Source organism: Thermobia domestica, chromosome 18 (assembly GCF_964235325.1).
Source record: "Thermobia domestica chromosome 18, izTheDome1.hap1.1, whole genome shotgun sequence".
NCBI classification, from domain to species: domain Eukaryota; kingdom Metazoa; phylum Arthropoda; class Insecta; order Zygentoma; family Lepismatidae; genus Thermobia; species Thermobia domestica.
This window is the reverse complement of record NC_137471.1, coordinates 77,478,020-77,491,208: the sequence shown is the minus strand read 5'-3', so window position 1 is coordinate 77,491,208 and position 13,189 is coordinate 77,478,020. Positions and strand designations below refer to the sequence as shown.

At 38.5% G+C, this 13,189-nt stretch overlaps 2 protein-coding genes across 4 annotated transcripts in view; both read right to left on the bottom strand.

Moving 5' to 3' along the window:
• Tgs1 (Trimethylguanosine synthase 1) overlaps positions 1 to 13,189 on the bottom strand; it is a 102,975-nt gene that overhangs the window by 74,129 nt on the left and 15,657 nt on the right. The gene's annotated exons all lie outside the window — the stretch shown is intronic.
• On the bottom strand, positions 8,447 to 12,793 carry LOC145674877 (uncharacterized). Its single transcript, XM_081745119.1, has 2 exons — positions 12,517 to 12,793; positions 8,447 to 10,831 (listed from the first exon to the last, which is right to left on the bottom strand). The coding sequence occupies exon 2, from the start codon at positions 10,814 to 10,816 to the stop codon at positions 8,552 to 8,554; it is 2,265 nt and encodes a 754-aa protein (XP_081601245.1). The 5' UTR covers positions 10,817 to 10,831; positions 12,517 to 12,793; the 3' UTR covers positions 8,447 to 8,551.

The window sequence follows — 13,189 nt, the reverse complement described above, 5'->3', positions numbered from 1 at the left end:
TATGTAGTTCCTCGTTATGGAGTTTCCGCCATTCCCGTTCCTCTTAGGTCCGAATATTCGTCTCAGGATCTTGTTCTCAAATACTTTCAGTCTATGTTCTTCTCTCAGAATAAGCGACCATGTTTTGCAACCATATAGAACAACAAGCATGATTATTGTTTTATATATATTTCAAGCTTCAAATAACTCGACAGAATTCGCGACAAGAGATTTTGAACTGAATGTTAACACGAATTCCCTGGTTTTAGTCGACATTTAATTTCTTCGTAAATATGATTTTCGTTTGTTAACCCTCGGTTAGTCGCAACATTTAGATTCAAGGTTTTTGTCGCAATGTATCAGATTGATACATTCGCTTTTCCCTTTGATTTAATACTAGTAGTTATTTTTTATTATCTTTTTTTAAAAGAACATGAAAGCATTGGCTTATGCTATGGTGATTAATTACGTCGCATTATGTTTTAAATGTTCTAATTTGAGGAAAAAAATAAATTTTGAAAACATTATGAAATCACAGTAGCTCAAGAAAAAAATAGTCACGGAATAAGTCGCAAGGTATCAGACTGATAAACTTCTGGAAGCTTTCTTCTTTATATTCTTTTGTATCTAAAACACAAACATATTACATATTGCTTTTATTTATTCACAATCTAAAGCACTAGACAATTAAAGCAAGATTATTATAACAACTCAATCCTCCGTGAATGATATTGCTAAGCACAAATACTGCTTAGGAATGTTGTAGTGTCTCTAAACAATATAAGTATAGGAGAGTATATAGAAAAAATGAACTTACATTAAGTCATTATACCCCTGATATCATGCTAGTTCGAATTAAAAAAAAAAAAAAAAAAAAACAGAATATAAACAATCACAAATCATTTACTCGTCACTCGATTCAACTGGTATTGTTTCTAATCGAGGAAAGCAATCGGAGCACACGGGATCCATATGCTGGAGACAAATTGGTCGGCTGCATTTCTTGCATTTAGTTCTCGTCAATCTTCGTTTTTTGTTCTTCCTACATAAATCGCAGCTCCGTCGCTTTTCTGAACTTTCAGTTCCTTCACCAACCGATTCTTCATCTGCTCCATTTGCTGGTCGATACTTTTCCAGACTCGCTTGCAAAGCAGAAGGAATCCCTTGACTTAGAAGACTTCTCTTCCAGAGCTGCTCATGCACAAGCTCATGACTTAGGTGTTTCAAAAAACGCCTCCTAGTAATTTTAGCCTGACCATTACCAAGAAAGATTATTTGTGAATTTATACCAGCTATATTTAGCATCGAGAAAAATACAACACACGGCCAGCGCTGTGTATTTCTGGCTACATTGAACGAGGCACACATTTTGTCCAAAATGTCAACACCTGATTTCGTCTGATTATAAAAGGTAGTCATTTCTGGCTTTGCGGCAATTCCACTTGTTTCGTCTATAAAATCATCAAACTGCTGGCTTGATACTACTAAAACATTTCGGTTTTTCTTCGGTACATAGGAAACGAGAGTAACATCATTTGAAAATGCAAACATGCTTGACTTTTCAGGCCTATACTTTAGATTCAAAAGTTCCAGTGGTAACTGTCTTTTATTTTTCTTTATGGTTCCCACATACGATAATTTCCGTACTTTCAAGTCAGCAATTAGGTGCAAATCGGTAAACCAATTGTCCGCAGTTATATTTCGTCCTGTTCCAACTATGGGCTGCACTAATCTCTTGAAAGCATCAGCCGGCTTGTTACTAATGGAATAAGGTCCGTCAGGCATTTTTCCTGCATAAATTTCCATGTTGTAAGTATAATATAATTTTGCATCAACCAATGCATAGATCTTAATTCCATACTTAGCAGGCTTTGCAGGGATGTACTGTTTGAAGCGGCAACGGCCGCGGAAAGCATCCAGCTTTTCATCTATAGTAACATTGGTGGACAAACAATAGTTCTTTTGGCAGTTTTCAACAAAACATGTAAACAGTTCCCGAATAGCAGCAATATTGTCCATCTGTTTTCTTTCGTCTCGTGTAGTATGGTCATCAAACTTGAGGCATCTGATCAGAAATCTAAATCTTCGGAGACTCATAATCTGTCTAAATATTTCCACACCATCCCCATCAGTTCCCCATAAATCATCCAGTGTCAGTCTATTTGCGTGCAAAGTTCCGGCGAAATAAAGAAGACCAATGAACCCCCTTACTTCACACAAATTGGTATCACCTACATCACGTTCCCTTTTGAAACTACCCCGCACTATATTTATGTATTGATTAGTATATCGAACAATGTCTTCAAGCATTTCTTTAGTGAAAAAATTTTGCCAGCACTGTAATGGAGTCTTACTTTCTTTAGCAACACCAATCACACCGGGAAGCTTTACAACTATATTTTGGGGAGGCACTCGTCTATTCATTTGCCGCGGAACAATTTGCCACTTTGTAGTTTTATCTCTACCAAGGTACACTAATTTCTCATTTGGGTCACGTTCTTGATTTGGTTCACTTTCTTCTTCAGTGCCACTCTCTTCTGTTCCAGAATCTGTTTCACGTATTTCTGGCGTACATTCTTCTGCATCAGTGTCGGCAACGTCACTAAAATCTTCGATTTCAGCTGGATGATTTGACTCATCATCATCAAACAATATTTTCCGAATTTCTTGAACATCAATCGAATCAGTGAGATTAAATACACGTTCACGTTCTGCCATAATATACAGTAGCAACTGTGAGCTTAAAACTTGAAATACTTGTCTAAGAATAAATGAAGAAAAATTGAGCTAACTGAAACATAAAATGCCTCTCTTATAACACGATTAGTCGCAACCGTTCTATCTGATACACAGCCGTAACTACAGCGCCATGTGTGAATGTCACCGTGAACTCTACTACTCATAGGTTTGTAGAGTGGAGCTTGAGGAATACACAGAACGGGCGCCGCGAGCGACATCGCAGTCAAAAATGTGCGTGGAAAAACGTTCAGCTGTATCAATCAGAACCCCATGCGACTAACCGAGTGTTAATATTGATCCTAGTTATTTGAAAGTGTTCACTTTATCAAACGTATTATTTACTATTTTAACATATCCATAATTCGCCGTATTACGGTCCCGAAGCACTTCCATTTTCTCTGCATTTACTTCTAAATCCATGTCCATGTAAGCGTTTAATAAGATCTCTGCATTTCTTTCTATTGTTCTCCTGTCATCCCCTATTAAATTTACATCATCAGCGTACTACATAACCTGATGAACGCCGTTCAACTCTAGTCCCTGGTTATCATCTTTGATTTTCCTTATGGTATATTCCAGACAAAGTTGAATAATAATGGCGACAACGCATCTCCTTGTTTCAGACCATTTTCGACGTGAAAGCTCGTGGTCAAAAATTTTCCTACCCGGGCTTTACTTTGGGATTCATTTAAACATGCCTTAATTAATCTAATTAGCCTTTACGGTATTCCAAATTCTGTAAGAACGTTGTATAATGTTTCTCTCCTAACCGAGTCGTAAGCCTTTCTAAAATCAATAAATAGTTGATGTACCGGGATATTGTATTCCCACTGCTTTTCGAGTACTTGGCGAATGGTAAATATTTGGTCGATAGTTGATCGATTTCGTCTAAATCCGCACTGATACTCTCCAATAATTTCATCTGCGTATGGGGTCAATCTTGCTAATAGAATATTTGAAAGGATTTTATAGGATGTTGACAGAAGAGAAATGCCTCGATAATTATTACAGTCAGTTTTGTTGCCTTTCTTGTGAACTGGAACAATGATTCTTTCCACTTTTGTGGTAATTCTTCCTTGTTCCAGATAAGGAAAATGAGTTTGTGTATCTTGTTCCATAATTTTTCGCCTCCAGCTAAAATTAACTCAGCCGGACTTTCGTCTACAGTAACAATTAACTAATTACACTCAGAAATTTGTACAGTTAGTAGATATTTAATTCAAGATTTAAACTTTAAAATAAAATAAAACGAAAACAAGAAAGAACGGATGAAAACAGCAGACACAAACTAAAGTTCAATCCAGTTATTTGTAGATTTAAAAGGGTGTTCCTTTATATTTCTATAAAGGTAACCAAGAAAGATCTGTCGCTTTTTGTGGAGGTCTGTGTTCCATTGGTCCTCACACCGTGAGTTGAATGCGAATGGAGATAAGGTGAAGGTGAGCTGTAGGTATGGGTTTATCCAACATACTACCTGGTTGTGGCAGTTCAGTTACATCGTGACATTGCGTAAAGACATGGGACCTCCACAGAGCGTCATAAGGGCCTGTATACTGTACGAGTTCAAACTGGGGTCAAAAGCCGCTTCAGCGGGGCGGAAGATATGCCAGGCCTTTGGTGAGGGTGTCGTAACTATGCGGACAGTGCAGCGGTGGTTTAACAAGTTTAAGGAACGTGACGAAACACTCGAAGACGCACCACGTGCCGGAAGACCAACACATATACAAAATGAAGATCCTCAGGCAGCAATTGAGGCGAACAGTGGCCAGACATGTGAGAAACTGAGACTACAATTCAGTGTTAAGTGGAAAAACCATTCGGCAGCACCTCCATCAACTTAGAAAGCACTACTAGTTGGGTCGATGGGTCCAACATGATTTGACTCCGGGCCAAAGGCAACGCGAGCAGACACCTGTGTTTCTTTGCTGTCTCGTCTGAGGAAGGAGCCATTTCTGGACAGGGTGTTGACGTGATGAGAAGTGGGTCCTGTTAGCATACCATGAACTGGTTCCAAAACAGCCAAAACTAGCACTGCACCAGAAGGTCCTCATGTATGTTTGGTTGACTGCTCGCGGTATCGTGCATCGGTGTCAGAGCATCAATGCAACTGTGTACTGTCAGTAGTTGAGCCGTTAAAAAAATCAACTCTGGCACCAGCACTTCTGAATCGACGCTCTCTTACAGAACAACGCTAAACCCCACGTGGCTAGGATGAGCCGGGACACCGTTCTATGCATTGGATGGGAACACTATTGCATCCGATTATCACCTGTTCCATTCCGATTATCACCTTTGAGGACGCCAGTTCAAATCCCTAGTAGAGGTGCAAAATGCACTTGATACGTTCTTCGCGTCACGGCTCACTTAGTTCTACCGCGATGGAATCCATGGCCTTCCAGAACGTTGGCAGGAGGTCCTCGATACTGATTGGGACTATTTTTTACCTTCCAGGAAAGTCTTACGTGACACAACAATGTTCGAAGGTGGTGAGTGAAAAAGCGACAGAATTTTCTTGGTCACCTTTATATATACACGAGGGATTTTTTTGTTAAATCTTCGTTAAACTTCCACGGCTTACGATCACTTTCGATTACCATGGCTATCTGAGAATGAACGTAAGTTCAAGAACGGAAACGTATGCGCCTCACTGGATACCGATCCTAGCACCACACTGCAGAACGAACGTATGGTAACATTTTACTTTTTTTTCATTTTTCATACAATAATATTCCGATCATCAGTAGATATCTGCCACTTTCATACAACTCAAAAGTGAACGAAGCTCTATGTTATATGGACGTTCACACAAAGTGCATCTCGTTGTGCCTGACCCGTGTATAAATCATCATCATCATCATAAATTCTTTCTTAGATAAGCCTGGTGACTTAAAGAGGCTCAAAATTTATTGAACCAATTTCATGCAGCTGTAGCATCAAGAAGCTGTTCAAAAACATTTTAATGCTTAAAAGTAGTGACCAACTTTACCTAAGTGCAGTACCTTGTATTTATTCCAGCGAAATATTTTTTGAAAGGCGCGGCTGCTTTCATTCAAAAATTTATCAAGTTTGAACTTACTTATAAATTCACATTATATATAAATTCAGGAGCGCGATAATGGAGTAGTTGATCATAGTGTTCACAGGGTTATAAATGGTACAATAGGAGTGGGTTATATTCCGTGAAGTGATGGTTTGATAGCACATAAAGTAGAAGTTGTCGGATTGTGTATGGCTAAAATATCACAATTTAATTATATTCAATGTTAATTATGGACTCATACATATGAGAGTCTAGTCAATTCATGGTTTTTCTTACTTGAAGCGAGTAATGGTGACAGCAGCGGCTATCAAAAATATTTTCGCTGGAATAAATTTATTGATACTGTAAGGTTAGTTAACAAAAATGTACCACATGATTCCTATATTTCAAAATAAATAACTTTGTGAGACTAGAGATAAGTGACTTATCAGTAACATAAGACACTTCAGTTGATACACTTCGAACGAGCCTCGATGCTCCTCTTATCAGGACAGAACACAAAATATAGTTTGCACACTAACAAAACCAACTTTTTCTTTGGTTGCACAAAGTTATAAGTATTCATAAAATTTTTCTGCGTAACTGTTTTCACAGAAATAATACCAAAAAAGAGGATTCTAGAGGAGAGAAGTTAGATTAACATATTAAAATTGTTCTGACATCATTGTTTACCGTAACCACGAAATGATACAAGAGAAACTTCTATGAAGTGAAAAGAGTTTGATATTAGTTGCCCAGATTTGCTGACAAAGATGTCGGGTAACATCGAAACAGTACAATTAATAGCACATCACATATTACACGCAGTAAATAAAAGAAGCACGTTTACAAATTACTATCCGGAAAGACAGCTCTCATAATAGGCACGCAGATAGATATTGTAAACAGTATTAGAACATCCAGCAAGACAACTCATACCATAATCCATCGTGATCTAAGAGATGCGTCGAAAGATGTGTGTTCGGAAACTCCTACCAAAATATGTTGCAGAATATCGTACCAATTGTTGAAGGTTCTACGTGCACCATTTACTAGGCGACAGGTGGAAATACGTTGTCACACTATGCGAGGCACGTGTATCTCGATGGCTGTAACAGACTGAGTACAATTTTCTACATAGAACATAGCGCTAAAGATTTTCAAAAATTGTACCGTGAATGTAGGCAAATTTTTAACAAGTGTCTCACGATCGTTGCTGGTTTCTGTTACAATGGGAAGTTAAAAATACACTGTCATCAAAAATGCCAAGCTGAATTCCAATTATTAACAGACTAAAGTCGTGATATCATTTTATGACATACCGTCAACGATATGGAAGGGAGACAAATCGGGTATGGTTGTGTCAATTATTTGTACACTGAACTTCAGCGTCCCTTTCCAGCACCAAGACTATATGAGACATGGACCTACTGTTTAAGGTGGTATCCAAACCACCGTAATACGTTCAAATTTTTGTGTTCTACCACCGGGAACCGGTGGACGCGCTTACCACCACTACAAGAGCGGAGTGGACATGTGTACGTCAACACAAAGTATGTAGCCACATTTCTCACTCAACGATGCTCTTGATTAATGACGGAAGACATGTATTCATGCCACACCCATTATCCACATTTCATAGTAGGGGAGCTTAGGGGAAGTATCCTGCACTTTGTGTTAAAAAGGTGCCACTCGGATATGTTGTTCCCCTGATCCAACTAAGCAGGAATCGAAGTGGCCCCACTCCGACAGGTGGCCAGAATCCAATATGGCGGCTATCAAAGATGGCCGCCTCTGCGAATTCATAGTGTTGGTTTTAGAGGCATATATATCCTTAACTAATAGTCCAATCTTCATGATTCAAAAACTAAACGACGTAGAAGATAACAGGGTCTAACAAATTAGCAGAAAGTTTTACCTAACACTGAAATTAACACCTACAGAAATTATTTAATTTGGAACATTACATTTCTTGTGATGGAGTTTACTCATATTTTTTAAAATAACAAGTAAACGGCTGGGATTATCGAAAAAGATGTCGTATAACGTTTTAAAGAATGTTAAATTATCTTTCGTTTGGTGTATATTTCATTCAGATTGGTTAATAAAGAACGAAGTTATGACAATTTAAAGATTCGCATTGAGTCGATTGATTTTCCCAAATGTCGAGCGAGAGTTCATTTACTGTAATAAAACATCACTGATGGATGCTGCATTGTACGAAACAAATCATTCTCTTGTGATGTATTCTTCATAAGTCCCACTTTCACCAGAAGCACAAAGTAGCCTGACCAACAGGCCCGTATCCAGGGGGGTCTAGGGGGCCGGCCCCCCAAAATTTTTGCTTGCCCCCTAAATTTTTCACGGTAGGCTTGCAAATGAACTATAATATGGTGATGAACTATAGTATGGCTGGATCGCCCCCCCCTTTACATTTTTGGGCTGGCTACGGGCCTACTGACCAAGCCCGGTTGTGAATCCAATATGGCGGCCATCAATTATGATTAATAAAAATTAGTTTCTTTCTAAACATTCACCCGAGTATCTAGATTTGTAAACGAATAGGGACAAAGTAATATCACCTATTCTATTACTATCATGGTGTCTAGCAAATTTCTCTGAGCAATTTCCCGACCTTTTCCAGACTTTTCCCGACCATTTCCAAATTTTTCCCGACTCATTCTAAAAAAAAAAAAAAAAAAAAAAAAAAAAAATGTTTTCGTAAAATTAGGAAAGGTTGAATGTAATGAAAAAGTGTACAAGTTCTTACCTGATCATAGAATGTCTCCTTCTTCATATATACAATGAAACAATCTAATCATGCAATTTTTTGATCTCCTCCTCTATGGTAGCAACCTGTTCCGACAACTGATTTACGATTTTCTGTTTCTTTGCTTCAAGTTCCTTTCGTCTCTGTTCTGTTCTTCTTTTTTCAGCGGCCCTGCAATCTTTTTCCGACATCACTTTTCTGCGGTGTTCTTCGGCTTCCTTGAATCTCGCGTATGCGTTTCTCATTGATAGAATCATCTGCTTTGGGATAGGAAGGGCTTGTATGCCACCAGCCTCATTGACAGCATCATACACTACACGCTGCGCCACTAAAGAATCCTCTGACAAATTTTCAACTAATATTTCCCTGTTTACCGAAAAACCCCTTTCTAATGCTGCATTACCGTGGGAAAGAATTAGGCATATCTTTACTATTTTGCACAGATATACATCATTTGGTGGTAACACACTCACCCAGAAGTCATCAAGTCTGTGTTCATTTCTTTTGTACGACTCCATTTTCTTCCGCACATGTGTCTGATCTACTAGAGCATTGTATTCTCTGTCTGCCTTTTCTGCATCAGATGCTGAGACAATATTACTCTGCACTAAAATTTCGAACGTTGCTCTCATTTGTTTAACAGCTTCTTCCTGTGAATGACCAACGGTTAAGGGATTAAGAAACGTCAGCGCTTTTGTAAGGGAATATTTTAGCGGGGACCTCTCCTGCAGCTTGGACACTAAATGTTGATAACATTCACGTACTTGCTTTCGGAAACTCAACATTTCCTTTTCACTAACTTCTGTACATCTCCTCAGTGCTGACCTAGTTGCATACCCAAGGTCAATTTCTTTGATACGAATTAAATTAATATATAAGTTTTCACTTTTCTCCATAACATCAATAGCATTGATACTCTTCTTGTCCATTATTTCTTTTTTAACGAAGCGAGACATCAATACTTTCAATAACTGAGTAAGGCTACCATGTAAAAATGGAGTCATAGGAGTGTCTGACTGATATTCAGTCAGGAAAGGCTCACAGTCCTCAGCAAGAGATTGAAAAAACGCTAATTTTGCATAGAGCAACTTGTCGTTCAAATTTCTAGCTATTCTGAAACTGTTACAGTTGGGTTCTTTGTCTGTTCCCTTAACCGTTTCAACATACTTTCTCACATGCGGTAATATTTCTTGGATTCGCTTGGCTACCTTCGCATTTTCTACCCAACGAATATGGCAAAATGGAAGTGGAAACAATGACGAACCTGTTATTTCAGAATGCTGGGCACGCCTTGCTGGTACCATTTCGTACAAGTTATACAAGGCTCTAAGAAAAGAAATCAAATCCCATCCAGTTTTTTGTATACCAGTCTTAAAACCACCGTGAACAACGTGAAGACCACACGAGCCAAGTTCAAGGAGCTGTGGAGCGTCTGTACCAAGGGAGGCACAACGTTCCTCTTTCATTAGTCGTAAAAGCGCCCAATTTACATTTGGCCCATCCATTGAAACTTGCAAAAGCTTAAATGGATCAAGCGATTGCAATACATTCTGCAAACCTTGTAGTAGGTCTGTAGCTGTACTATGATCCATAAACACAGAATTCAAATACCGTGTTCTGACTCTGTTCGTGTTATCGTCCCAGAAGCGTACACTTACATCCATTTGGGTTCTTTGCGCAACACTATTTAAACTTTCATCAAATCCAATGACATAATGTTCGCACTCTTGTAATATGGATTTAAGTTCACGTTGAAAGTATGGACACAATCCGTACACGATGCTATATGACACTTTATCCTTGTGCAATTTCATCTCGCTAGCAATTGCACTGTCTGGAAACATCCTAGTGAAAAGAAGAACACTACTTTCAGCACTGCGTAAAGAGTTGTGATTCATCACCTCGTTTATACACCACAAAATCTCCGCCTGTGTGACTCTATCTTTTAGTTTATATTTGTCCAGGGTCGAAGTAGACCTACGAGTGGGAGAGCATGTTTCGCTGGATGAGCATGGAACAGGACCAGTGCTGGTGCCAGGTTGATCTACATTTAATGAAGACGCAGGAACATCTGAAATTTCTTTAGGTTTTGTTGGGAAATGATATGTCATTGCGTAAGTCTTCTGTCGAGTCGCTGCAAGGTTTTGATGCTTCTTGCTCTTTGAATGACTGGTAAGAGCTGTACGTCCCATGGTGCCAAACGAAAATGTGGTATGACACCACACACATTCTGCAGTTAACTTCGTCTTCCCTTCTTTTACCCAGGGAAATTCATATTTCCACCTTTCTTGAAAATTCGTTGACGGCATGATGTGCGTCAGACTCTGAAAACACAAAAAATAAATCATGGCAAAACTACACGAGTATGTTCGGTGCTGAGCTAGTTCGTGGCCTAATTGACGATTACGTAAATAAATGCTAACCTAACCTAACGTAACGTAAATTAAACTTACTTCAAACTGTTTACCAAACGTTTCAACCAAATCTTGCTAGTTTTTTTTTTTTTTTTTTTTGTCCAAATTTCCACGTGGTTGGCCTACACTCTCCAACATAAAAAAAAGAAAAAAGGTAAGATGGCTTTGAGTGTTTCTACATGTACAAGCACAGGAAAGATGAGTGACTTTTTCTTCAGACAGACATTAAATAAAGTACCTAACAAGAATTATAATATTTTTGAGATATTACGGGCACAGAATTGTGCTTGGTTCAGGGCTTAGAAATATGACCGGTTCTTACTAATATAGAGGCTCCCCTTATAGCTGGATCATTTTCGATGTTACCCTTAGTGTCACTCGCGTCACTTCCACTAATTTCATCATCGACTTCCGATTACACTTCAATATTGTCATCGGACTCTCTGAAATTACCTACAGAATCATAATCTTCTTCTAATGTGTTGAGTACAAAGTCTATAAACTTGCTTGAACCTGCACACACTTTCGACATCATGCAATTAAACAAATATGCACGCAAAGTATCTGAAACAAATTTCGTCAAAATTTGAATTTCACATACGTAAATACACAGGTGGGGTGCTGGAGAACCCCACCTCTTGAATATATTCTCTTCTGAAACGAGACAATTTGCTTCAGACCCACCACCGTGAATGTCATGCTTCAAAATGAGAATACACGGAAGCACCAACCAATGTGCCTGAGAACAAAGCCACAATGGCGATGAGTATAACGTCTGGGGTGCTCCAGCACCCCCCTGTGTATTCCAGGGTTAACGTTAATTAAGTCAGGTTTAAAATATACTAGAATTCTTAACGTTACACTTACTGTTCTGCACAAAGTAAAATCTTGCCCACCTTGTGTATTAGTTCAAGTTACTACATTCTAATAACTTGTTTTTAAATTTTAAAAAATGATTGGTAATAGTATACAACAGTACCTCATGATCTGTGCGCGTGGATACTTCCTACTGTTGCACTACGTATAAAAATGATTTTATTACATTTAGAAGTAGTAAGAAGCATCCACGTGCACGTGACATGCGATATATGTTTCAAATCCCCCACATATACTCATACACTACGTACAAGGGCACATTATTATTCTTCGCATACCATAAAACACAACGAAACGCAACGCAAACCGACGTACATTTTATTTTATATTACTCAGTAATTAAATGGAAGTCGCCTTGTTACCTCATTTTCAAGTTCCTATATCCTCAATGAATAATCCTTAAAAGACTGCACTTCGTGAGTCCTCGCTAAATGATGAGGCACTGTCGTATACTATAACCAATGATTTATTTTGAGCAGAATATTTCAAACATATTACTGTCTTTAGGTAAAACTTTGCTTAGGTCTTTTGTTGTTGTTGTTATTGTAATAGTTGGTAAAATAAACTTATTTATGACGGCAGGAATGTTGAATACTCAAAATTGACATGCCTGTAATTCATGGCAAAGAAAGAAATGGCAAGTGGTTTGCCGTGACATTAAAACAACTAGCCTTTAAAGTGTTGAATTATTTACAAAATCATTGCCCAGGTAAACTTACCTATACGTGAAAAACAATCCAACACGCAAAAACCTTTACTCTTGAAACGCAAAAACCCACAGACAAAGGATATACAGACCGCAAACTCCGCGGCAAACTGGAAATTTCGGGAACAGTAGCGCCGCTGCACCAACGACGACGGAACTAATCAGTCGATCTCACGCCACCTTCGAGGCTTTGTCTCACTGGGCGCGGGTTAGGATACTAGCACGTGGTGGAAGAGTGGCTGCGAGCACAGACAAAGGATATCCTTTGTCTGTGCACACACTCGCAGCCACAGGAGGAATTTCTATATTTTTATTCAAAACTATTACTCTTTGGCTCCTTTACTTGCATTTGGGGAACAGCTTTTTATGTTGACGTATTTTGCAGAACTTGGGCATTTTCAGTGAACTCGAAAAAAAGGGAAAAAAGAAAAATCTGATTTATACACACACACACACACACACACACACATATATATATATATATATATATATATATATATATATATATATATATATATATATATATATATATATATATATATAAGCTGGAAAGGAATGTCAAATCCAGAGGCAGTACAAGAAAAGCTGAACACAAGCTAGCTAATCATTCTGCACTGCGTCTAACACTTGTGATTCAAAGCAGACGAAAACAGTCCCCTGGTTACTATGACAACCCATGACGTCAC